The 24667-nt window shown below is 46.8% G+C and overlaps 1 protein-coding gene across 1 annotated transcript; it reads right to left on the bottom strand.

The window, feature by feature from the left end:
- Window positions 1–775: 775 nt before the first annotated feature.
- On the bottom strand, window positions 776–24459 carry supt6h (SPT6 homolog, histone chaperone and transcription elongation factor). Its single transcript, XM_072374250.1, has 37 exons — window positions 24319–24459; window positions 23104–23214; window positions 22843–23013; window positions 21525–21598; window positions 21232–21412; window positions 21058–21139; window positions 20712–20967; window positions 20533–20634; window positions 20301–20414; window positions 18017–18106; window positions 17782–17924; window positions 17535–17680; window positions 17355–17462; window positions 16991–17271; window positions 16757–16911; window positions 16262–16457; window positions 14583–14722; window positions 14388–14505; window positions 14232–14308; window positions 13699–13834; window positions 13475–13612; window positions 10865–11032; window positions 10645–10772; window positions 10348–10555; window positions 8998–9145; window positions 8615–8757; window positions 8400–8540; window positions 8124–8319; window positions 7866–8011; window positions 7681–7773; window positions 7487–7600; window positions 7289–7413; window positions 5802–5914; window positions 5646–5723; window positions 5395–5573; window positions 3651–3889; window positions 776–1359 (listed from the first exon to the last, which is right to left on the bottom strand). The coding sequence occupies exons 2-37, from the start codon at window positions 23201–23203 to the stop codon at window positions 1158–1160; spliced, it is 5229 nt and encodes a 1742-aa protein (XP_072230351.1). The 5' UTR covers window positions 23204–23214; window positions 24319–24459; the 3' UTR covers window positions 776–1157.
- Window positions 24460–24667: the final 208 nt, after the last annotated feature.

A 24667-nucleotide genomic window follows, 5' to 3' on the forward strand; every position in this document is an offset into this window, starting at 1 on the left:
GTGGAACCCAAAAACAATAATTATGGAGAATATGCATTTCAGGGGAGCATGATGTTTGTGCAGAGCGTTTGTTCTGTGGCACAGAGCCAGGAGAGACAGGAGAGCCACGAGTGAAGCGGAGCAGCTGGAAACGACGGCCACAAAACGTCTTCAACACCACGTTCATTCCACTAAAGTAGCTGCGTCACGTCTGAAAGTTAAACAGAAACCCAGGGTTTACCTGTCAGTCAGAGCTGTGACATCACACGCTGCGACATCACACGCTGTGACATCACACGCTGTGACATCACACGCTGTGACATCACACGCTGTGACATCACACGCTGTGACATCACACGCTGTGACATCACACGCTGTGACATCACATGCTGTGACGTCACACGCTGCGACATCACATGCTGTGACATCACACGCTGCGATGTCACATGCTGTGACGTCACACGCTGTGACATCACATGCTGTGACATCACAGGCTGTGACATCACACGCTGTGACGTCACATGCTGTGACATCACATGCTGAGACATCACATGCTGCAGAGGACTAACCCACGGGAGAAATAATCACTCAGCTGCCAACAGGAGGCCAATAAACTGCCAGATAAGATGAGAGACGTTAGATAAACCGCTTTAAAATAATAACCCCAGCGTCTTCTGGCCCAAACGCCAGCGGCCCACAGGTCCCAGGTCAGCTGACCTACCCCCCCCCCCGTCTGCAGCTACTTTAGTGTTTGCTTTGTCGGTCGGGGACAGCGGGGAAAGCCGGAGTCTGAAGCTTCAAACAGAAAAAAAACAAGTCTTTATTCATTCTGATGCATTCCATACAAAAATTAAATTTCCTGATTTTCTGGGCAAAGCGATCTTTTGCTGTCAGAACTCCAGCGAGTCGTCGTGGAGGAAAGGAGGAGCGTCGCCGTGTGTCGAAGCATTCAGGGACCAAAGAAAACCAGCGTCTGTGAGGTCCATATCCTGCATGGAACTGATCGGTCTTTCTGTCACCGGAGCGCCGCTCTGAGCCTCTTTCTGTCTGAGGCTGCGAGCTGTGGGGGGGCGACAACACGGGGAGGGAAACACAACGTGAGACATGGGGGGGCTTCAGCTGGTGGTCAGCACCATGCAAAGGGCTGTGGGGGGAGTGGCTCTGCCCCCCGCCGCGTCCTATCGGTCCATTTCATCCAGCAGGGGCGTGGCGTCTCCAGCCAGAGACATGGGCGTGCTCTCGATCATGGGGCTGGGCGAGGGCCGGGGGGTCATCCGCTGGGCCTTCTTCCGCCCCTCTGCTTCCTTCTCCTTCAGCCACTGTTCGGCCATCTTGCCCCAGTCCACGGCGGTGGAGCTGGTGCTGCTGCTGCTGCTCGGCCTGCGGAGAGGGAGGGGGTTAGTCACATGGTTTAGCTTTAAGGAGCCAATACTGGGGGAGCAGCGCCACCTGGTGGCATAAACCAGACACTGTGGGAGCAGCGCCACCTGGTGGCATAAACCAGACTGTGGGAGCAGCGCCACCTGGTGGCATAAACCAGACTCTGTGGGAGCAGCGCCACCTGGTGGCATAAACCACACTGTGGGAGCAGCGCCACCTGGTGGTATGAACCAGACTGTGGGAGCAGCGCCACCTGGTGGCATAAACCAGACTCTGTGGGAGCAGCGCCACCTGGTGGCATAAACCAGAAACTGTGGGAGCAGCGCCACCTGGTGGCATAAACCAGACTGTGGGAGCAGCGCCACCTGGTGGCATAAACCAGACACTGTGGGAGCAGCGCCACCTGGTGGCATAAACCAGACACTGTGGGAGCAGCGCCACCTGGTGGCATAAACCAGACTGTGGGAGCAGCGCCACCTGGTGGCATAAACCAGACTCTGTGGGAGCAGCGCCACCTGGTGGCATAAACCAGACTGTGGGAGCAGCGCCACCTGGTGGTATGAACCAGACTGTGGGAGCAGCGCCACCTGGTGGTATGAACCAGACTGGGGGAGCAGCGCCACCTGGTGGCATAAACCAGACTCTGTGGGAGCAGCGCCACCTGGTGGCATAAACCAGAAACTGTGGGAGCAGCGCCACCTGGTGGCATAAACCAGACTGTGGGAGCAGCGCCACCTGGTGGCATAAACCAGACTGTGGGAGCAGCGCCACCTGGTGGCATAAACCAGACTCTGTGGGAGCAGCGCCACCTGGTGGCATAAACCAGACTGTGGGAGCAGCGCCACCTGGTGGCATAAACCAGACTGTGGGAGCAGCGCCACCTGGTGGCATAAACCAGACACTGGGGGAGCAGCGCCACCTGGTGGCATAAACCAGACTGTGGGAGCAGCGCCACCTGGTGGCATAAACCAGACTGTGGGAGCAGCGCCACCTGGTGGCATAAACCAGACTGTGGGAGCAGCGCCACCTGGTGGCATAAACCAGACTGTAGGAGCAGCGCCACCTGGTGGCATAAACCAGACTCTGTGGGAGCAGCGCCACCTGGTGGCATAAACCAGACTGTGGGAGCAGCGCCACCTGGTGGCATAAACCAGACTGTGGGAGCAGCGCCACCTGGTGGCATAAACCAGACTGTGGGAGCAGCGCCACCTGGTGGCATAAACCAGACTGTGGGGGAGCAGCGCCACCTGGTGGCATAAACCAGACTCTGTGGGAGCAGCGCCACCTGGTGGCATAAACCAGACTGTGGGAGCAGCGCCACCTGGTGGCATAAACCAGACTGTGGGAGCAGCGCCACCTGGTGGCATAAAACCAGACTGTGGGAGCAGCGCCACCTGGTGGCATAAACCAGACTGTGGGAGCAGCGCCACCTGGTGGCATAAAACCAGACTGTGGGAGCAGCGCCACCTGGTGGCATAAACCAGACTCTGTGGGAGCAGCGCCACCTGGTGGCATAAACCAGACTCTGTGGGAGCAGCGCCACCTGGTGGCATAAACCAGACTGTGGGAGCAGCGCCACCTGGTGGCATAAACCAGACACTGTGGGAGCAGCGCCACCTGGTGGCATAAAACCAGACACTGTGGGAGCAGCGCCACCTGGTGGCATAAACCAGACACTGTGGGAGCAGCGCCACCTGGTGGCATAAACCAGACACTGTGGGAGCAGCGCCACCTGGTGGCATAAACCAGACTGTGGGAGCAGCGCCACCTGGTGGCATAAACCAGACACTGTGGGAGCAGCGCCACCTGGTGGCATAAAACCAGACACTGTGGGAGCAGCGCCACCTGGTGGCATAAACCAGACTCTGTGGGAGCAGCGCCACCTGGTGGCATAAACCAGACACTGTGGGAGCAGCGCCACCTGGTGGCATAAACCAGACACTGTGGGAGCAGCGCCACCTGGTGGCATAAAACCAGACACTGTGGGAGCAGCGCCACCTGGTGGCATAAACCAGACTGTGGGAGCAGCGCCACCTGGTGGCATAAACCAGACACTGTGGGAGCAGCGCCACCTGGTGGCATAAAACCAGACACTGTGGGAGCAGCGCCACCTGGTGGCATAAACCAGACACTGTGGGAGCAGCGCCACCTGGTGGCATAAACCAGACACTGTGGGAGCAGCGCCACCTGGTGGCATAAACCAGACTGTGGGAGCAGCGCCACCTGGTGGCATAAACCAGACACTGAAGCTGAATCATTCCTGTTTAACATCCAGGGAAGGCGGCGCTTACTTTGGCGGCGGCTGCTGCTGCGGCGTCCGTCCTCGGGATGAGGTGGAGGACGACGGCGTGCCGGAGGAGTGACCGTGATGGCTGCTGTGGTGGCTGTGGTGGGGCAGGTGGGCGTGGGAGGACTGGGGGGTGGAGCCGGGGTACTGCGGCGTGCCCAGGGCCTGCTGGCTCGGCGTGGTGTAGGAGTAGCTGGGCGTCATCATGGGAGTGGCCATGGGCTGCTGAGGCGTGGCAAAGACCTGCAGAGCAGAAAGAACGGCGTTCAGCAACAGGCTGAAGGAACCTAAAAAACACGCCGTTTTTAGGCCTGAAAGGCGGAATTTTTCACCCCGGATGCTTTAAATCAGGGGGGTCAAACTCAAACTCACAGGGGGCCGAAATGTTAAACTGAACAAATTAACCTTTTAATATGGAACCCAACAAGCTTTGATTTAACAATGAATACTGAACCAGCAAGGCTTAACTTTAAAGTCCAGGGGGGGGAAATATCTAATAATAATAATAATAAAAACATCATCAATGGCATATTTAATTAAATATAAATAAAAATGAATGCCTCCTTTCTGTTTGCAGCCTTCTGATTTATGTCAAAATTAGCTTCTTACACAGGCTAATAAATGTGAAAATAAAATAAACCTCTTTTCATCTCCTTTACTTTCTGGCTCCTTTGAGCTGTGTCCAGGTGTTTCGTTTCATAGTGTCTCTAATATTATATCCTTAGTTACTCCTTAGTTACTCCTTAGTTACTCCTTAGTTACTGCTTAGTTACTGCTTAGTTACTGCTTAGTTACTCCTTAGTTACTCCTTAGTTACTCCTTAGTTACTGCTTAGTTACTGCTTAGTTACTCCTTAGTTACTCCTTAGTTACTCCTTAGTTACTCCATAGTTACTCCATAGTTACTCCATAGTTACTCCATAGTTACTCCTTAGTTACTCCTTAGTTACTGACTCGTTGGCTCCACAAACAAGACAAACAGGTCTGTCTTTTACATAAACAGATATTCTGTCTCCCACCTGTCCAGAAAAGTTCTATTTTCTGCCTTTCTTTTGGCCATTTTTTGGTAGGTAACAGTGACAGCTGTGGTCTGAGGTCTGGGGGAGAGGCGGGGGGCACAAGAAGACTGCTAGCATAGATGCTACTGACTCAGAGGAGGGGGCGTATCTGCCTCTGTTCTAACTGACGCACCAAAACAACAGCAGAGCATTGTGGGATTTGTAGTATAAGTGGTGTTACAGCGCTGCCGCCGTATTATACTGACGGACCAGCTCTAAATTTAATTTGAAATTGCCTCGCGGGCCAGAGTTTGACACCTATGCTTTAAATCATTCTCATCCAGCTAATCATTTGGTCTCCTCTTACTTTGGAAGGCTGTTAATGATAAAAACTAAAAGCAGGACATGTCCTGCAGCTTCACCGAGCCTCAAGCAGCTCATAAACACCAGAGAGACACCAGGAGCCTCAAACATCACCAGGAGAGACACCAGGAGCCTCAAACATCACCAGGAGAGACACCAGGAGCCTCAAACATCACCAGGAGAGACACCAGGAGCCTCAAACATCACCAGGAGAGACACCAGGAGCCTCAAACATCACCAGGAGAGACACCAGGAGCCTCAAACATCACCAGGAGAGACACCAGGAGCCTCAAACATCACCAGGAGCCTCAAACATCACCAGGAGAGACACCAGGAGCCTCAAACATCACCAGGAGCCCCTTTCCTCCCACATTGAGCTTCTCCTTACGTGATAAGCAGAGGAGCTCCCTCCTCCGCCTCCCGTGCTGCCCCCGTAGCCGTACTGGCTGGAGCCCCACTGTGCGGGGGTGGTGTTGGGGTTCTGGCCCTGACCCGTGACTGCGGCGATGGCGCTGAACATCTGAGACGTCATGTTGCGTGGGAGAGCGTTGACCGCTCGCGTCAGGTCTGGGGAGGAAGGAGAAATGATCAAACTCATCCTGAACGGCAGACTCTGGGTGGGGGAGAAGCAGAACTCACCTGCTATATTGATGTTAGCTGGCGTGGCGTTCAGGGACGCAGGAGTCCTGGTCCGGCTGCTGTTGGTTGGAGTGATGCCTTTGATGGAGGAGAAAGTGTCAGTAATCTGCAGTTCCACAGTTTTAAATGTGACCTGCAGGTACAGTGCGTCAGTACCTGGCACAGGCTCCTGGTAATGGTCCTTAAACCACCGGAAAAGCCCGTTTACTGTGGGAAATATCTGAGAACGGTAGCGGAAGCCGTCCGGGGTGATGGTCACATACTCGATCCTAAAGGGAGAGAGAGAGGCTGATTACAGCGACTTCCAGATGTTTCATTCGACTTAAACTATAAACTAAAGGTAAACTAAAGGTAAGGGATTTCTACACAGGCACTCTACTGGGACCACTTCATCCACACGCCCCCCTGCAGCACAGTTTATTCACTCCGGTAAGAACGTCCATCTTACTCAAAGTCGTCGTTCACGTTGTCAAAACCTGATAAATATCCTGCCATGTTGCACAAAACTATCAGCAGCAAACTCTGTGTGAAGTTAGCCGACTGTCACAGAGCACGGAGTGAATAAGCTGTGCTGCAGGGGGGCGTGTGGATGAAGTGGTCCCAGTAGAGTGCCTGTGTAGAAATCCCTCCGTTAGCTCTCCTATAGCTGCAAGTAGCCACATAACAGCAGCTATGAGCTAACAGAGCTATGAGCTAACAGAGCTATGAGCTAACAGAGCTATGAGCTAACAGCAGCTATGAGCTAACAGCAGCTATGAGCTAACAGCAGCTATGAGCTAACAGCAGCTATGAGCTAACAGCAGCTATGAGCTAACAGCAGCTATGAGCTAACAGAGCTATGAGCTAACAGAGCTATGAGCTAACAGCAGCTCTGAGCTAACAGAGCCATGAGCTAACAGAGCCATAAGCTAACAGAGCTATGAGCTAACAGAGCTATGAGCTAACAGAGCTATGAGCTAACAGAGCTATGAGCTAACAGAGCTATGAGCTTACAGAGCTATGAGCTAACAGCAGCTATGAGCTAACAGAGCTATGAGCTAACAGAGCTATGAGCTAACAGAGCTATGAGCTAACAGCAGCTATGAGCTAACAGCAGCTATGAGCTAACAGAGCTATGAGCTAACAGAGCTATAGCACACGTTCATTCATTCATTCTTCTTAAAGTATTGGTGAAATAAAGACAGATAATGCCTTATTTAGAGGCTGCATCCTCTAAGCCCCGTTCTCTCCGTTATATGGATCTCCAGTTATCTAAATATCTTCAGAAGGACGCCGACTTTCACCAAACTGTTCTCAGTGAGTAGATGAACGTATTTCATGCCAGAAATAAGGTTTAAAAACAAAGAGTTCCCCTTTAACAGCTTGAAAACGATAAGCTTGTTCTGACAGACTGGGAAGGCTGTCCAGCAGCTGATGGAAGTGTTGGAAACCTTCAGTGTTTTTGCTCATCAAACCTGAACAGATGAAGACTCAAACGTCCAATGAGGGTCACACACTTTAGGTGAAGATGGCGTAACTTTGAGGAGGAGGCGGGACTTTAAGTGTTTAAGTGGATTCTCTCGGTTCTCAGAGCTGAAAGCATGCATATAATCTCCAGTTGTGTCTGACTGGATCTCTACAGCCAGGAATCAGAATCTGCTCACCGAGGTTTTCCACGAGGCTGGTAGCCCAAGATGAACTTTCCTGGCAGTTCTTTACAAGCTGAAATGAAGTAAGGAATGAAAGTGGGCTTCTCCCTCTTTATCCTGACCAGTAACTCCTCCATTTTCTGTCAAAGAGAGCAGATCAACGTCAGAGATGAGGGACAACAGAGCAGCAAAGGCTGAAGCTGAAGCACGCACCTCCTTGCTTCCCCCGTTGCAGTCCTGGAAGTATTTGTGGGACAGCAGATCTCGTGCGAACGAGGCCATCGGCTGGATGTACCGAGCAGTGATTTCATCCAGATCCTCAAACTCCTGCAGAGCCAAAAGCAGACGAGTGAGTGAGAAGGCAGAGACCACAGCGGCTGGATCACGCAGAACAAAACGAAGCTCACTTCATTATTGATCCAGAGCGTGTGCCCTAAACTGAAGGCGTTCTCTTTGCCTTCCTCCCTCACATCCACATGCTGGTAGATGCCATCAGCCACCTGGAAAACAGCCAATCAGAAAATGAGCGTCTCAGAGCAGCGTGGAAGCTGCTTTCTTTGCTTCATTTGCAGATCCTGCTGCATCCTCTCACCTTCCAGGTGACGGTGAGATGGTTCTCTCCCTTGCTGCTGGGTCGGATGATCAGGTCTCCCTGGTCCAGGGTCTCCATCATCTTCTCCGCCTGGTTGAAACTGATATTGTGGAAGTTGGGGTGGGCGATGACTCGCTTTATGTATGCTGGGGGGCAAAGAGCAGATAAATGACTCATCAGTGATGTAAAGAGAACATTCTGGGGTAGATAAAGCATATTGAAAGGTGCGGTTCAGCCTTCTTTTAGCTTCGCACTGACGTGTTCGCTGCTGCTTCTTTTTGAGCTCTTCATCCTGTTTCTGGTCCTCAGACTCCGTGTCAAAGTCATAGTAGGTGTCCTTCGGGAGCTTCCACTCGTTGGCCTTGTCCATCAGATCCGAGGTGCGGCATGTCAGGTCAACGCTGAACTTCTCAATGTCGATTTTCATGATGCGGCAGTGAACCGTCATGCCCACCTGCAGGAGGGCGAGGAAGGGTCAAAGAGCGCCAAAACGCAGCCGACAGAAGCAGAAAGATGCTTTTCTTCCAGCCTTACCTTGACTCTCTCCTCGGGGTGTTTGACCACCTTATCACTGAGAAACTTGGTGGGAATGAAGCCCTGGACGCCGTTGTCTAACCGGGACCGCACGCCGATGGCCTGGCCTGGACAGGAGCCGCTGTCAAAGTGATTCCACACCTGCAGCAGAGGGGATCACCATGAAGAGAGAGGCTCAGGGAGCAGAAACATGCAGGCACTGAGCCGCCGGGTACCTCGCTCAGTTCGGGGAAGTTGTCCTGCTGGCAGAAGGGACACTGCCACAGGCCCGTGGCATCGTTCCGGATGGCCTGGTCGTAACTCTCGCCCTGAGGACGCCGGTGAGCGATGCCAGTTACGATGCTGGTGATCAGCTTTCCTGAAACAAATATGGAAAAACAACCGTTCTCAGCCTCTGGAGGAACTAGAACCAAACAAAGAAACATCTGAGACGTCAAACCTTCAGCTTTTAGGGGAAATTACTGACATTATCTTCATTTTTATCAGTGTTTTTGTGTCACTTCAAGCTTAAAAGTGTTCGTTAGAAGCAGTAATCGTTAGAAATTCACTGATATAAACCAAATCCTTGGAGAAGCTCTTTGAAAAAAAGAAACTGTACCGATATAAAAGGTCTCTGGAGTCTCCTTGGTGAGCATGTTGAAGACCTCCTCAGTGTTGGGGACTCTGTAGACGACTCTGAGGTCTTTGTACCTGCAGCTCAGCTCAGCACGGATGTCATACAGCGTAATGCCCTTGTTGCCATAACCCTGTAGGACCAAACAAGAGAAGAAGAGTGTGACCCCTCTGTTGGTCTGGGTTTAACATAAAATGGCAAGTTTATTTTATAGCACAATTCAACAACAAGAGAGAGACACTAAAACAGAAGAAATAAACAATAAAAAGCATGAGAAAAAATTTAAGCAAAAGAAAGAAATAAGGACAATAGATAAAATCAGAAAAAATTATATATATGAAAGATAAAATCAGTTAAAATATGATTCCGTTTTGAAACTTATTCAAATGTTTCTTCAGCCTGGACTTAAATCCTGAGAGTTTCAGCTGATCTGAGGCTTTCTGGGAGTTTGTTCCAGACATGTGGAGCATAGAAGCTGAATGCAGCTCCTCCAGGTCTGGTTCTGACTCTGGGAACTGATAAAGAACCGGATCCAGATGACCTGAGGGGTCTGGGAGGTTCACAGTGGGTCAGGAGGTCAGAGGTCAGAGCTTTATGGACCAGCATCAGAACCTTAAAGTCTATCCTCTGATGGACCGGCATCAGAACCTTAAAGTCTATCCTCTGATGGACCAGCATCAGAACTTTAAAGTCTATCCTCTGATGGACCGGCATCAGAACCTTAAAGTCTATCCTCTGATGGACCGGCATCAGAACTTTAAAGTCTATCCTCTGATGGACCGGCATCAGAACCTTAAAGTCTATCCTCTGATGGACCGGCATCAGAACTTTAAAGTCTATCCTCTGATGGACCGGCATCAGAACCTTAAAGTCTATCCTCTGAAGGACCGGCATCAGAACTTTAAAGTCTATCCTCTGATGGACCGGCATCAGAACTTTAAAGTCTATCCTCTGATGGACCGGCATCAGAACTTTAAAGTCTATCCTCTGATGGACCGGCATCAGAACTTTAAAGTCTATCCTCTGATGGACCGGCATCAGAACTTTAAAGTCTATCCTCTGATGGACCGGCATCAGAACTTTAAAGTCTATCCTCTGATGGACCGGCATCAGAACTTTAAAGTCTATCCTCTGATGGACCGGCATCAGAACTTTAAAGTCTATCCTCTGATGGACCGGCATCAGAACCTTAAAGTCTATCCTCTGATGGACCGGCAGCCGGTGGAAAGACCTCACAGCTGGACTGATGTGCTCCTCTGCCTTAAATGCCTTAAATGGGACATAATATCCATTAAGTTACTGATGCTCATCTACGACAGAATGAATAAAGCCCACCTGTCTCTCCAGCTCCTCAGCAAAGGCGTCCAGATCTAGATCTTTGAGGCGTTCTGGATTCTCTAAGATCTCCTCCAGAGCCCCAGCTGGGTTTGCATCCTCTGCAGACTCGTCGTACTCCAGGGCATCGACAGCCATCTTGCGAGCCCACTCGTACGTCTCAGGGTGGACGCGAGAACCGTCCAGAACCTCGATGTACGAGTCCGTGCTGTCAGGTGGATTTGAGAGAAACCGCAGTCTAACATCTGTATATCTGGGCTGATGGGAGATACCTGAAGGATCTGAAAATATACCAACCTGTCCCCGAGTGATGCAGTGTCAATCTTTATGAAACCGGCACAGTTGATGAACACTTTGGGTCCCATGTGGCACATGGTGACCAGCTGAGTTCGGTTCTCCAGACGAGTGTTGTTCTGCTTCAGAATCTTCAGAGATCAGAGAAGCACAGTTGTGATGAGGGCTGATATGGAGTGAGCTGGCAGCAGCACACCTCCTCATGCTGGCACCAGAACCCTACCTTCAGCAGGTGGGAGCCCTTCCTGGGGCCCAAACCACAGACATACTGCACCAGGCTCTGGGTGTGGGGGTGGGCGATGGCCCGGTTCACGTCTACGCCGACCTCGTTCACTCGATTAATGAACTCACAGTAGAGAGCGCACAGCAGGTCCTCCTTAACGACGTGCTCCTGAGGAACAGCAGAGTTTCACACGTAAAGACCCTATATTCATGCTGTTCTGAAGGTTCAGAGAAGCTGTCACTGCTCCTGGAGGTTGGCCAAAACCATCCTACATCACAAGCTGCCAGTAAATGTCCGGGAAGCAGACACCCTTTCCACTTTTAAGATTAGGCTTAAAACTTTCCTTTCTGATAAAGCTTATAGTTAGGGATGGCTCAGGTGATCCTGAAACATCCCATAGTTCTGCTGCTATAGGCCCAGCCTGCTGGGGGACCTCATCTGTCCCACCTTTCCTCCCTTTCCTCTCTTTTTCCTCCTGTTTAATTTCTCTAATGATTTTATGTCCCTGTGACATTATTGTGGTTATTAACTTGTGTTTCCCTGTTCCAGCAGGTATCCTTTGAATGGTGTTATGGTGTTTTCCCCCCCTCTTTTCCCTCTTTTCTGTCTTCTCAAACCCCAGCTGGTCGAGGCGGATGGACACCCTTCCTGGTTCTGGTTCTGCCAGAGGTTTCTTCCTGGTTCTGCCAGAGGTTTCTTCCTGGTTCTGGTTCTGCCAGAGGTTTCTTCCTGGTTCTGGTTCTGCCAGAGGTTTCTTCCTGAGTCTGGTTCTGCCAGAGGTTTCTTCCTGGTTCTGCCAGAGGTTTCTTCCTGGTTCTGGTTCTGCCAGAGGTTTCTTCCTGGTTCTGGTTCTGCCAGAGGTTTCTTCCTGGTTCTGGTTCTGCCAGAGGTTTCTTCCTGGTTCTGGTTCTGCCAGAGGTTTCTTCCTGGTTCTGCCAAAGGTTTCTTCCTGGTTCTGGTTCTGCCAGAGGTTTCTTCCTGGTTCTGGTTCTGCCAGAGGTTTCTTCCTGGTTCTGGTTCTGCCAGAGGTTTCTTCCTGGTTCTGCCAAAGGTTTCTTCCTGGTTCTGGTTCTGCCAGAGGTTTCTTCCTGAGTCTGGTTCTGCCAGAGGTTTCTTCCTGGTTCTGCCAGAGGTTTCTTCCTGGTTCTGGTTCTGCCAGAGGTTTCTTCCTGGTTCTGCCAAAGGTTTCTTCCTGGTTCTGGTTCTACCAGAGGTTTCTTCCTGGTTCTGGTTCTGCCAGAGGTTTCTTCCTGGTTCTGCCAGAGGTTTCTTCCTGGTTCTGCCAGAGGTTTCTTCCTGGGTCTGGTTCTGCCAGAGGTTTCTTCCTGGTTCTGGTTCTGCCAGAGGTTTCTTCCTGGTTCTGCCAGAGGTTTCTTCCTGGTTCTGCCAGAGGTTTCTTCCTGGTTCTGGTTCTGCCAGAGGTTTCTTCCTGGTTCTGGTTCTGCCAGAGGTTTCTTCCTGAGTCTGGTTCTGCCAGAGGTTTCTTCCTGGTTCTGCCAGAGGTTTCTTCCTGGTTCTGGTTCTGCCAGAGGTTTCTTCCTGGTTCTGGTTCTGCCAGAGGTTTCTTCCTGGTTCTGGTTCTGCCAGAGGTTTCTTCCTGGTTCTGCCAGAGGTTTCTTCCTGGTTCTGGTTCTGCCAGAGGTTTCTTCCTGGTTCTGGTTCTGCCAGAGGTTTCTTCCTGGTTCTGGTTCTGCCAGAGGTTTCTTCCTGGTTCTGCCAAAGGTTTCTTCCTGGTTCTGGTTCTGCCAGAGGTTTCTTCCTGAGTCTGGTTCTGCCAGAGGTTTCTTCCTGGTTCTGCCAGAGGTTTCTTCCTGGTTCTGGTTCTGCCAGAGGTTTCTTCCTGGTTCTGCCAAAGGTTTCTTCCTGGTTCTGGTTCTACCAGAGGTTTCTTCCTGGTTCTGGTTCTGCCAGAGGTTTCTTCCTGGTTCTGCCAGAGGTTTCTTCCTGGTTCTGCCAGAGGTTTCTTCCTGGGTCTGGTTCTGCCAGAGGTTTCTTCCTGGTTCTGGTTCTGCCAGAGGTTTCTTCCTGGTTCTGCCAGAGGTTTCTTCCTGGTTCTGCCAGAGGTTTCTTCCTGGTTCTGCCAGAGGTTTCTTCCTGGTTCTGGTTCTGCCAGAGGTTTCTTCCTGGTTCTGGTTCTGCCAGAGGTTTCTTCCTGGTTCTGGTTCTGCCAGAGGTTTCTTCCTGGTTCTGCCAGAGGTTTCTTCCTGGTTCTGGTTCTGCCAGAGGTTTCTTCCTGGTTCTGGTTCTGCCAGAGGTTTCTTCCTGTTAAAGGGAGTCGTTCCTTTCCACAGTCCCTCAGGCTCAGGACGGGAGATTGGACTGAAGACAAGTTTCGGTCCAATCTGTTGGTTTCCTTAGCTCGGATATTATTTTTTTGAATTGGCTCCATATGAATTAATTGGATTATTATTACAATGAATTGAATTCCAATTGGCTTGAATTGGACTTTATTACTTAAGTGCCTTGAGATGACTGTAATTGTTGTAATCTGGCGCTTTATAAATAAAACTGAATTGAATTGAATTGAATCAACAGGCTGTTTGTGACACAACATGCAGCCAAAGAGAAAAACCCGGCCCACAGAGCCATGAAAGCACGCGAGTCTCTCACCTGCAGCGGGTGCAGTTTAAGGCACAGGATGTCCTCGTCTGTGCTGCACACCTGAGCGTACTCCACCAGGGGGTCCTGAATCTTTCTGGCTATCGACACCGCCTGCCGCAGCAAGTGAGGATAATCCCTAAAGTCCGCCTGCACAGCGGGGAGAAAAGAGGGGGAAAGTGAGCCTGAGGGCCAAAGGCGAACAGTGACTGATGCGTATGGAGGAGTCGGGGCACCTCAGACTTCTTGCTGTTCATGTACAATGTGGCCAACTCGTTGTCTATCAGTTCCACTCCAACAGCAGGCAGAGAGGACTCCTGCTCCAGCTCACTGATGGTCCTCTTTATGTCCTCCATGATCATTTGGGCATCTCTGCACATACAACACGTAATTATTTGACCTAAATGCTGCTCAGGAGGACACAGTTTTCCAAACATCCAAATTAGATTTAGCTTAAGGTTGATGGACTGCATTCCTCTGAGGCTCCAGACAGGCAGGGCAGCTGGATTTCTGTTCTACAGACAAAGTTTCGTCTCAAAGTCGCTGCATGTGGAGATCAAAATGTTCTGCTGCCATACCAGTGAGCCTCCCTCGCTGTGCCTGGTTAATATATGAATTATCTGGGTTTGTGTGACCTCAGACAGATTATAGATCTACCACCAGAGAACTTCACTATCAGCTCAGCTCTAAGGGACATGTGCCATATAAATAAACTTTCCCAGCTGTTAATCAGGCCAAATGTTAAAATTACAATCATCTAAAGTCTTACCGGTTTTCTCCAGCCACTGCTACAACATGAGGCTTCTTGCTGGACAGAAACTTTTTAAGGTTTTCTATATCGTTGGCCTGCAGAAGAAAGAATTCACTGTTTAAAAAGCTGAAACAAAGAGCTGCAAGGCGGGAAAATGGCGTTCTCTGCTTGTACCTTCTTCTCTCGCTCATCCTCCCGAAAGGCATTCCTCCTCTTCATGAAGTAAGGCAGCCGGAGGAAGTCCACCACCTCTCCTTCCCCGTTGATCAGAGCACAGAAGACAGGTGTGTCCCTGCCAGAGTAAAGATTACAGTCATGAACTGTTGCTTCAGCTGTGCTTATACAGGCAGGAAAAGGCTGGAATCCCACCTGCTGGGAGCGTAGGCAACACCCAGCACCCGGATGCCTTTGCCCTGACTCTCATCCATCAGGTCATCGTCCTCCTCCACCTGCTGATCAGGCCTGTAGGGAGCCACCTTCAGCCAGTTATACAGCCGGCGACAGCAGGACTTCAAGGAGAAAGAAAGGAAGAACATGAGACGAAAAGCAAACAAATCGTTTAGTTAGTTTGCAAATGTTCTAAAACAGGAGAACCAGAAGGACCAGAAGTGCTGATTAGCTCTACTTTAAATCAGGGCTAAAAACTAATTTCAGATGGCTTTTAATACCCTTTAATAGACACTTTTATATTATCTTATTCAATTTTGCTGCATTTTGTTGCTTTTACTGTTATTTTATTGATTTTACTGCTATTTTATTGTTTTTTACTGTTATTTTATTGTTTTTTACTGTTCTTTTATTGATTTTTACTGTTATTTTATTGTTTTTTACTGTTATTTTATTGATTTTTACTGTTATTTTATTGTTTTTTACTGTTATTTTATTGTTTTTTACTGTTATTTTATTGTTTTTTACTGCTATTTTATTGTGTTTACTGTTATTTTATTGCTTTTTACTGTTATTTTATTGATTTTACTGCTATTTTATAGTTTTTTACTGTTATTTTATTGTTTTTTACTGTTATTCTATTGTTTTTTACTGTTATTTTATTGTTTTTTACTGTTATTCTATTGTTTTTTACTGTTATTTTATTGTTTTTTACTGTTATTTTATTGCTTTTTACTGCTATTTTATTGTTTTTTACTGTTATTTTATTGTTTTTTACTGTTATGTTATTGTTTTTTACTGTTATGTTATTGTTTTTTACTGTTATTTTATTGTTTTTTACTGTTATTTTATTGTTTTTTACTGTTATTTTATTGATTTTTACTGTTATTTTATTGTTTTTTACTGCTATTTTATTGTTTTTTACTGCTATTTTATTGTTTTTTACTGCTATTTTATTGTTTTTTACTGCTATTTTATTGTTTTTTACTGTTATTTTATTGTTTTTTACTGCTATTTTATTGTTTTTTACTGCTATTTTATTGTGTTTACTGTTATTTTATTGCTTTTTACTGTTATTTTATTGTTTTTTACTGTCATTTTATTGTTTTTTACTGTTATTTTATTGTTTTTTACTGTTATTTTATTGTTTTTTACTGTTATTTTATTGTTTTGTAACCCTCACCCCATTGTATTTATCTGAGCTTTTAACTGTAACCCTGGCAGAGCTCTGAGGTCAACAAATCAACTTTTGTTGGAAGTGTTCAGGTCAAAATAAAAGCCCTGGGGTGACCGAGCCTTTTCTGCTGCTGCCCCCAGGCTCTGGAATAAGCCCCCCCCCTCAGATGCATCTTATTTCTGACCTCTGACCTCTTTAAATCTGGGCTAAAAACATACTTATTTCAGATGGCTTTTAATACCCAGTAGTATGGTGACACTTTTATATTATCTTATTCAATTTTGCTGTCATTTTATTGATTTTACTGTTATTTTATTGTTTTTTTACTGTTATTTTATTGTTTTTTTTACTTATTCTTTTCTCTATTTATTATCTGCTGTAAACCGAGATGGATTGTTGTAAAGGGCTGTAGAAATAAACTACATTTACTTCACAGTGTTAAGGTAAAGCAATAAAGCAGCCAATCAGAAAACAGACGCTTCACCTTTACGATGCTCTCTTTGGCCTCAGCGATGAGTTTGCTCTTGAGTTCTTTGGCCATCTGAGGGTAGAGAAACTGATTGAGAGCTCTCTCGATGGCTAAAGTCCGCTGCCTGTTCCACTCCTGCACCTGGTGACTGAACTCATCCCTGTAGTAGAACTGCTTGATCTCATCAAAGTACGTCTGGTCCCCAGCGTACCTGAAAAAGGGGAATAATGGAGACAAGAAGAAGAGCCGGTTACAAATTATTTTACCTGCCAGGATGATGGATAAAAACAATGAAGCTACAGTTTTCTCCCTGAAAGGTGAAGCTCAGGGGAGCCTGAGCAGCTCATCTTTCCTCTGACAGCAGATGCTATAAACAGAACTCTACGCTGTGTCTGATGGGCTTAAATAAAGCTGACAGCTGGAAAATATCCTTCATGCCTGCCTAATAAAGACAGGAAATTCCTCTTAGGGACGTCTGCATAACTGATTCAATCAAAAAGATCTACTTACCCCTTGACCCCTATCAAATCTATACAGATATCAATGGAAAGCAGCCCCTCATCTTCTGCCAGGCACATCTTCAGGAACTGGTCCCCATTCAGCTCCTTCACAGGCTTGTTCTTCAGATACTTGAAGGAGTAGGCAAAGTGGGCCTCGTCAACCTCCTATTGGACAGTAACAAGAGATGAGTTCAGGAAGGTAACCTGTGTTCAGGAAGACCTCTGCCCTCAAACCCAGCCGAACCTTTTTGCCCTTCTTTGTGGGTTTGGTGTTGATCTTGGCCCTCTCCTGGAAGGTCTGACGGAGCACGTGTCTGACCAGAGGCTCTCGGGCGATCTGCATGGCGACCATGTACCTGGTTCCCTCCAGCACCGCCTCAGGAGTGGCGAACTGACTGCAAACGTAGTCTTTGGCCAGCTCTAGAGGCTCGGCGGGGAACTGCTCCGTCTCGTGCCGCTGATAACTGTCTCTCAAATTCTCTCCAAACTGCTCTGGAGTCAATCCAAACTTTTTGGCCAGGCCGTCTGCAGTAAAGAAGCGACAGAAGAGACTGTAGCCGGGGTTTTTAAACTGTGAGACTGTGTCCACAGCAGGAGAAATGACTCACCGAGTCCCACGCTCTGACAGATGCTGTACATGTCCCTACGAGATGCCAACTTCAGATCAGGCCCCTTCGGTTCCTCCTCTTCCTCCACTTCCAGCTCCTCCTCCTCACCTGAGGTTAACACACGGTTTAATAATAATAATCCTTTAGTTTCCAGCCATGATCTTCTAAAACCCGACTTACCATCTTCTGACACCTCTTTGATCTTCTTGAGCCTCTTCTTGGTGGCTTTAGCAGCGTTCTGCATCTTAGGGATGTCCCGGCCGTAGTAGAGCAAAAAGTGATTGTACACATCACCCAGTTCCTCCAGAGTCTGCACATCTTTCAGCCTTTAAACATATATAAAAAGGGGTTTAATTCAATGCAATTGCTCCTTGTTTAGAGCGATCAAAACCAAAGACAGCACAGAAGGCTCAGTCTGGATCTGTACCTCTCCATGTCAGCGGTGTCCAAAGGACGGATGCCATCAGCCAAAGGTTTGTCCGGGTCAGCAGATATCTGCTCAAACTGGTAGGACTGCATCTTCTGAAACAGGCGGGTCAGGTTCTGCTTCCGCGTCTTCAGCTGAGTCCACTGGTGGGGAGAAGATGAAGAACATCTGTTTTATTTCATAAACTTCATCTCAACTCTGACCGATTTCACATAAAAACGCATGAAAACGATACCTTTTCATCCCACTGCCACACCTTCCACAGGTCGTTGATATTGAGCTCTGGTTCCACATATTCTTTTCTGTAGAAAGCTATGAACGGGACCTTCAACAGAAAGAAAAGTGTTTAACAAAGAGTTACATTTTGGTCTCCTAAAGACAGACTGACAGACTACAGACTGAAATAGTACAGACTGACAGACTATAGACTGAAATAGTACAGACTGACAGACTATAGACTGAAATAGTACAGACTGACAGACTATAGACAGACTATAGACTGAAAGAGTACAGACTGACAGACTATAGACTGAAAGAGTACAGACTGACAGACTATAGACTGAAATAGTACAGACTGACAGACTATAGACTGAAATAGTACAGACTGACAGACTATAGACTGAAATAGTACAGACTGACAGACTATAGACTGACAGACTACAGACTGAAAGAGTACAGACTGACAGACTGCAGACTATAGATGAAATAGTACAGACTGACAGACTGCAGACTATAGACTGAAATAGTACAGACTGACAGACTACAGACTGAAATAGTACAGACTGACAGACTACAGACTGACAGACTATAGACTGACAGACTGCAGACTATAGACTGAAATAGTACAGACTGACAGACTACAGACTGAAATAGTACAGACTGACAGACTACAGACTGACAGACTGCAGACTATAGACTGAAATAGTACAGACTGACAGACTACAGACTGAAATAGTACAGACTGACAGACTACAGACTGACAGACTATAGACTGAAATAGTACAGACTGACAGACTACAGACTGAAATAGTACAGACTGACAGACTATAGACTGAAATAGTACAGACTGACAGACTGCAGACTATAGACTGAAATAGTACAGACTGACAGACTATAGACTGAAATAGTACAGACTGACAGACTACAGACTGAAATAGTACAGACTGACAGACTATAGACTGAAATAGTACAGACTGACAGACTACAGACTGAAATAGTACAGACTGACAGACTACAGACTGAAATACTACAGACTGACAGACTATAGTCTGAAAGAGTACAGACTGACAGACTACAGACTGAAATAGTACAGACTGACAGACTACAGACTGAAATAGTACAGACTGACAGACTATAGACTGAAAGAGTACAGACTGACAGACTATAGACTGAAAGAGTACAGACTGACAGACTATAGACTGAAAGAGTACAGACTGACAGACTATAGACTGAAAGAGTACAGACTGACAGACTATAGACTGAAAGAGTACAGACTGACAGACTATAGACAGACTATAGACTGACAGACTACAGACTGCAGACTATAGACTGAAATAGTACAGACTGACAGACTACAGACTGAAATAGTACAGACTGACAGACTACAGACTGAAATAGTACAGACTGACAGACTATAGACTGACAGACTATAGACTGACAGACTACAGACTGACAGACTACAGACTATAGACTGACTACAGACTGACAGACTGCAGACTATAGACTGAAATAGTACAGACTGACAGACTACAGACTGAAATAGTACAGACTGACAGACTACAGACTGACAGACTACAGACTGACAGACTATAGACTGAAATAGTACAGACTGACAGACTACAGACTGAAATAGTACAGACTGACAGACTACAGACTGAAATACTACAGACTGACAGACTATAGTCTGAAAGAGTACAGACTGACAGACTACAGACTGAAATAGTACAGACTGACAGACTACAGACTGAAATAGTACAGACTGACAGACTATAGACTGAAAGAGTACAGACTGACAGACTATAGACTGAAAGAGTACAGACTGACAGACTATAGACTGAAAGAGTACAGACTGACAGACTATAGACTGAAAGAGTACAGACTGACAGACTATAGACTGAAAGAGTACAGACTGACAGACTATAGACTGAAAGAGTACAGACTGACAGACTATAGACAGACTATAGACTGACAGACTACAGACTGCAGACTATAGACTGAAATAGTACAGACTGACAGACTACAGACTGAAATAGTACAGACTGACAGACTACAGACTGAAATAGTACAGACTGACAGACTATAGACTGACAGACTATAGACTGACAGACTACAGACTGACAGACTACAGACTGACTACAGACTGACAGACTGCAGACTATAGACTGAAATAGTACAGACTGACAGACTACAGACTGAAATAGTACAGACTGACAGACTGACAGACTACAGACTGAAATAGTACAGACTGACAGACTATAGACTGACAGACTATAGTCTGACATACAGGTGATTTGAAGTACCTCAAACTGTTGATTCCTCATGAAGTTAAGGGCCTCTTTGATCTTGGCGATTGTGCTGGGTCCTTTTCTGCTGAAGTTTGTGGTTGTTCCTCTGTCAAGATAATCCGTGCTTTCCTGTTGGTGACAGAAAGGAAGATTTATTTCTGTTCTAATGAGGGAAAGGTCTATGGCCTCAGACCACACTGAATGCCAGCTGTTATTTGGTGTTTTCCCAGGTTGCAGTTGGTTGTACCTGCATGGAGATGGTCAGAGTAGAGAACCCATGTCTGAAGATCCACTCTGCTTCCTCTTCCAGCTCATCATCTTCAGCAGGTTTAACGGGGATGGATCGTAACTGCAAAGCACAAAAACCACCAGCCTCAGCATCACAAAATAAACACGCCAACGACCCCCTGACCCATGACCACGCACCTGGAACCTCTCGGGCATGTCTGTAGACCGGATCTCATTGTCCTGGTCCGTCATGTGACTGCTTTCCAGCTCACTGGGCTCATATATCTCAAAGATGCTCTTTCTCCCCAGCCTCCTCTTCGTCTGCTTCTTGGGTCGGTCCCAGCCCTCTTCATCTTGATCCTCTTCCTCCTCTTCGCCTTGGTCATAAGCGTCTGCGTCAAAATCCGCAAAGTCGAAGTCGCCACCAAAAATCTCCTGAGCTTCCTGCAGGGCTCTGTGGAACGAGGCAGAAAGATTCAACACTTCCTTTCCCAACCTTTCCCTAAAGGTAGAAATATCCCCAGATTTACAGAAAAACACTCACGCATCTGTGTATCCGGAGAACTTCTTGCCCCTCTTCTTGGTGATGGGTTGGCCGTCATCATCCACAATAAAATCATCTATATCTGTGGAACAGAAGGCTCACATTTCAAGCTGATTCAGTTACCATGTTTACTTCCTCATCATTTAGTTCACTTGTAAAGAGATTTTTGCCAACCTGACTCTTCATCTTCTCCCTCCTCGTCATCATCTCCATGTTGGAGCGGCTCCTCGACGGCTTCGCCTTCCTCCAGCTCGCCGTCGCCATCTCCGTGAAAGATCTCGTCTGCAATCAGGTCCTTCTCGTCATCGTCTTCTTCATCGTCGTCCAGCGTCTTTACGCGGTCATATTTCTTCTTCTGTGACACAAGACGGGCAGAGCATCAGCGGCTTGGTGCTAAACGTGAGGCTAACGGTGGAAATCCTTTCTCCAATTACCCACCGGAGATATTCACTTAAAGCCGTACTCACCCTTCTTTTTACTTTCACACCCAAATTTTCCTCAATTAGGTCGAGATCGTCGTCATCCAGGTAGTCGTCATAATCTACGGAGACAGAAAGTCTCTAAGAGAGGAACCAGCCTGGAGATACGATGCATTTACACCACTGTAAAAACTCTAAATGTGCTTCTTTTTGGCATATTTAGCTCATAATTCAGACCAATAATCTGTATAACTGCAGCAAGTTAATAATATTTCCTATCAAAATGGACTTTATGGATAAAGACAAAGAAAAAACATGAGGAACATTTAACCGGAATAGATAGCTGGGTCTGGCTCTAACTTCCTGAAAAAAGAAGCATTTCCTGCTTCACAGATGATAGAAATTAGCTTAATAATCATTCTTCAGTGTTTTAGATCAACTCTTTCCACATAAATTCAGCAGTTCAGTATTATACAGAGAATTCACAGCTGAAAAAATACCAATCAGATCAGTTTCATTGTTTCCTCCAAGGTACAAAATCAAGACTAATCTGAAATCTGTGAAGAGTTTGTTTAAAATGAGAGTTTTTAATCTGAGACATGAAGTCAGAGGAATGGTAAACGGACTCGTTTTCCTGGTTTTCAGTAAATTCACCCGTTAGTCCCACATCTTAGTGCAGGCGTACCACTGATTTGTGACACTTTCACTCATTCTTTCACTCATTTTTGAGACTGGCACAGAAAACTCAGCAGTGATAATAATAATAATGTTAGATTCTCCAATGCAACACCTCCAGAAAAAGTCTAGAGAATGTGAGGCCAGCAGTGCCTGCATCCCTCTGGTTTCCTTTACCAGTCCCTGGGGAGAGAAACAGAGCAGCATCACAGCAACGGAACATCAGAGCTTCTCAGTTATCGACCGACACAAACTGAGCGTGTCGTATACTTCAGCTTCACATGTGACCTTCAAGCAGAGAACGTCAGAGGCTGATGATACGCCAGCAGAGTTTGTAAAAGAGGGGAAACGGTGAGTACAGGTGAGGCTGATTCTCCCAGCTTGATGGGTAGAAGCACTGATGTGGGGCTGTGTGAATAACCAGAGGAGCTTAACAGGGTCTCTGTTTTCCTCTGGTTGTGTGAAATGACCTTTAAAGAAGTTTGACTCATCAAACCCAAACAACGCTCCTCAGTACCAGAGTCTACGAACAGCAGACTTTCCAAAAGCTCAAAGCCTCCAGAAATAAAGAACTTTTCAACGGATTTGGCAAGATTAGTTTAAAGGTTCGTCTCCAAACGTCTGAACCATCGACTGAAGGATGGTTCAGGATGGTTTTTTACGAGCTTTAATGAAGTCTTTATGAACTCACTGCGCTTTTTCCGTCGGTGCCTCACTTCCTCCTCTGAGTCGCTCCCTCCTCCACTTCCACTCCTTCCGGGTTCCTCATCCTCCTCTCCATCCTCATCTCCATCATCGATCAAACCCCGCAAATTTCCATGCTCATCTTGTTCCTCTGGGTTGACAACATCTTCCTCCTCATCTGGTGTAAAACAGACAGGAGAGTTGTCTGCAAAGCACAGAAGTCTGGCTCTTAAACACATTTCCAAAGCTAAAAGCCTTCGGATCTTACCATCTTCCTCTAAGAATCTCTGAGTCTTCTTAGGCTTAAGATCCTTCTCCTCAAACTCCTCCTCCGATTCCTCTGCCTCGCTCTCAATAAAGTCCGACATGGCAGCCGATCCTGGTGAAAGCAGGCAAGAAGACGTTAGCATCACCGGACGTTAAAGTCATCTCCTGGCACAGATATTAAATTATTCTTTAAATTATTAATGACACAACAGTTTCACACTGAAATATCCGGGTTTCTTCAACCCCCCTTTATGTAATTTAAAGATTTTGCATTTTAAATGCCCCTGAAAATACTGTAGATTCAATCCTGACCGGTTGATCCAGGCTGTTTATTATGTGCATATAAATATTTATTTGAATACATTTACTGTAATTCAAACAGAGGAATCTTGTTTCTACACGGTTTCTCTTACAGTAACCCTATTCATATCTGTATTTTTTTAATTCACTTTTACACAATTAGCTAAAAACGATTCATAAGAGCATATATTACAAGAGGAAATCCCAAAGCTTTGTGGCACATTTTATAAAGCAAAGTCCTTTCAACAAACGACATTAATACTCATTAATACTACAAGTGCTGGCAGTCGACTTGGCAGTGGCTATCGCTCTAAAACTGGGTTGAAATTTCTAAGTTACAAAATTTTAAAAAAGCAAAACAGAAAGATGCAACTTTCGAGGTCGAGAAGAAAAAAATCACGTCTAAATGTCGCATTGCGCACAGAAAAAAGCGGCGGAGATGCTCAATACAGGCAGTCTGCTTCACATCCAACGGTGGCTGCCATTATCCAGAGGACACATTAACGCGTACTTGTGAACCAACTGCCTATTAAATCGCTGTAAAATAGAAATATAAGCCTTTTAGCTAATGTTATCCTCATCAGCTAGCAACCACCGACGATGCTAATCAATATTAGCAGGTTAGCTAGTGAAGCGCATTTCAACAACTAGCTAATTATTAATTCTCTAGTCCTTCAAAACGTTTTTGTTCTCAGCAACATCTCAAATAGCAACGAAAATATAGCCTGAGCAAGCGAACCACTGCAGAAATCAAAGCAAGGCCTCCGAACCCACTCGGAGTCCAACATTAGCTAGGTAAAGCTTTAGCATAGCATCGAGTTAGCCTGTACGACAACAACCAGCTTGAGCGACGGTTAGCTTTAACAGCACAACGTAGACATGGCAAAAAAAAGGACCACGATGAAGTTGGACTTACACGTCTTAATATGGTGATAAAGTCCCAAAAAATAATTAAGAGTAATAACCGCTATGTGTTGTGTTTTGTGTTTCGGAGCTTGCACTTGTAAAAATGGCCGAGAACAAGCGGCGTGATGACAATTCCGGTGTACCGTCAATTTCTGTTACCCATCGGATTCTTCCCCCACCTTTGTGTTCGTAACACGCCGCCGAGCAGATTCATTACCGCCATCAACTGGCGTGAAGTCTGGAGCAGGCGATCAGACACATGGAAAAGGATTATTTTAGCTGAAATAGTTTAAGAATCTTTAAGAATGTTAGAAATGTCACGTGATTGAAAAGTATTTTGCTTGTTTTTGCTTCCCTTA

This window comes from Leuresthes tenuis, unplaced genomic scaffold (genome assembly GCF_036924035.1).
Source record: "Leuresthes tenuis unplaced genomic scaffold, fLeuTen1.0.hap1 SCAF_21, whole genome shotgun sequence".
Lineage (NCBI taxonomy): Eukaryota > Metazoa > Chordata > Actinopteri > Atheriniformes > Atherinopsidae > Leuresthes > Leuresthes tenuis.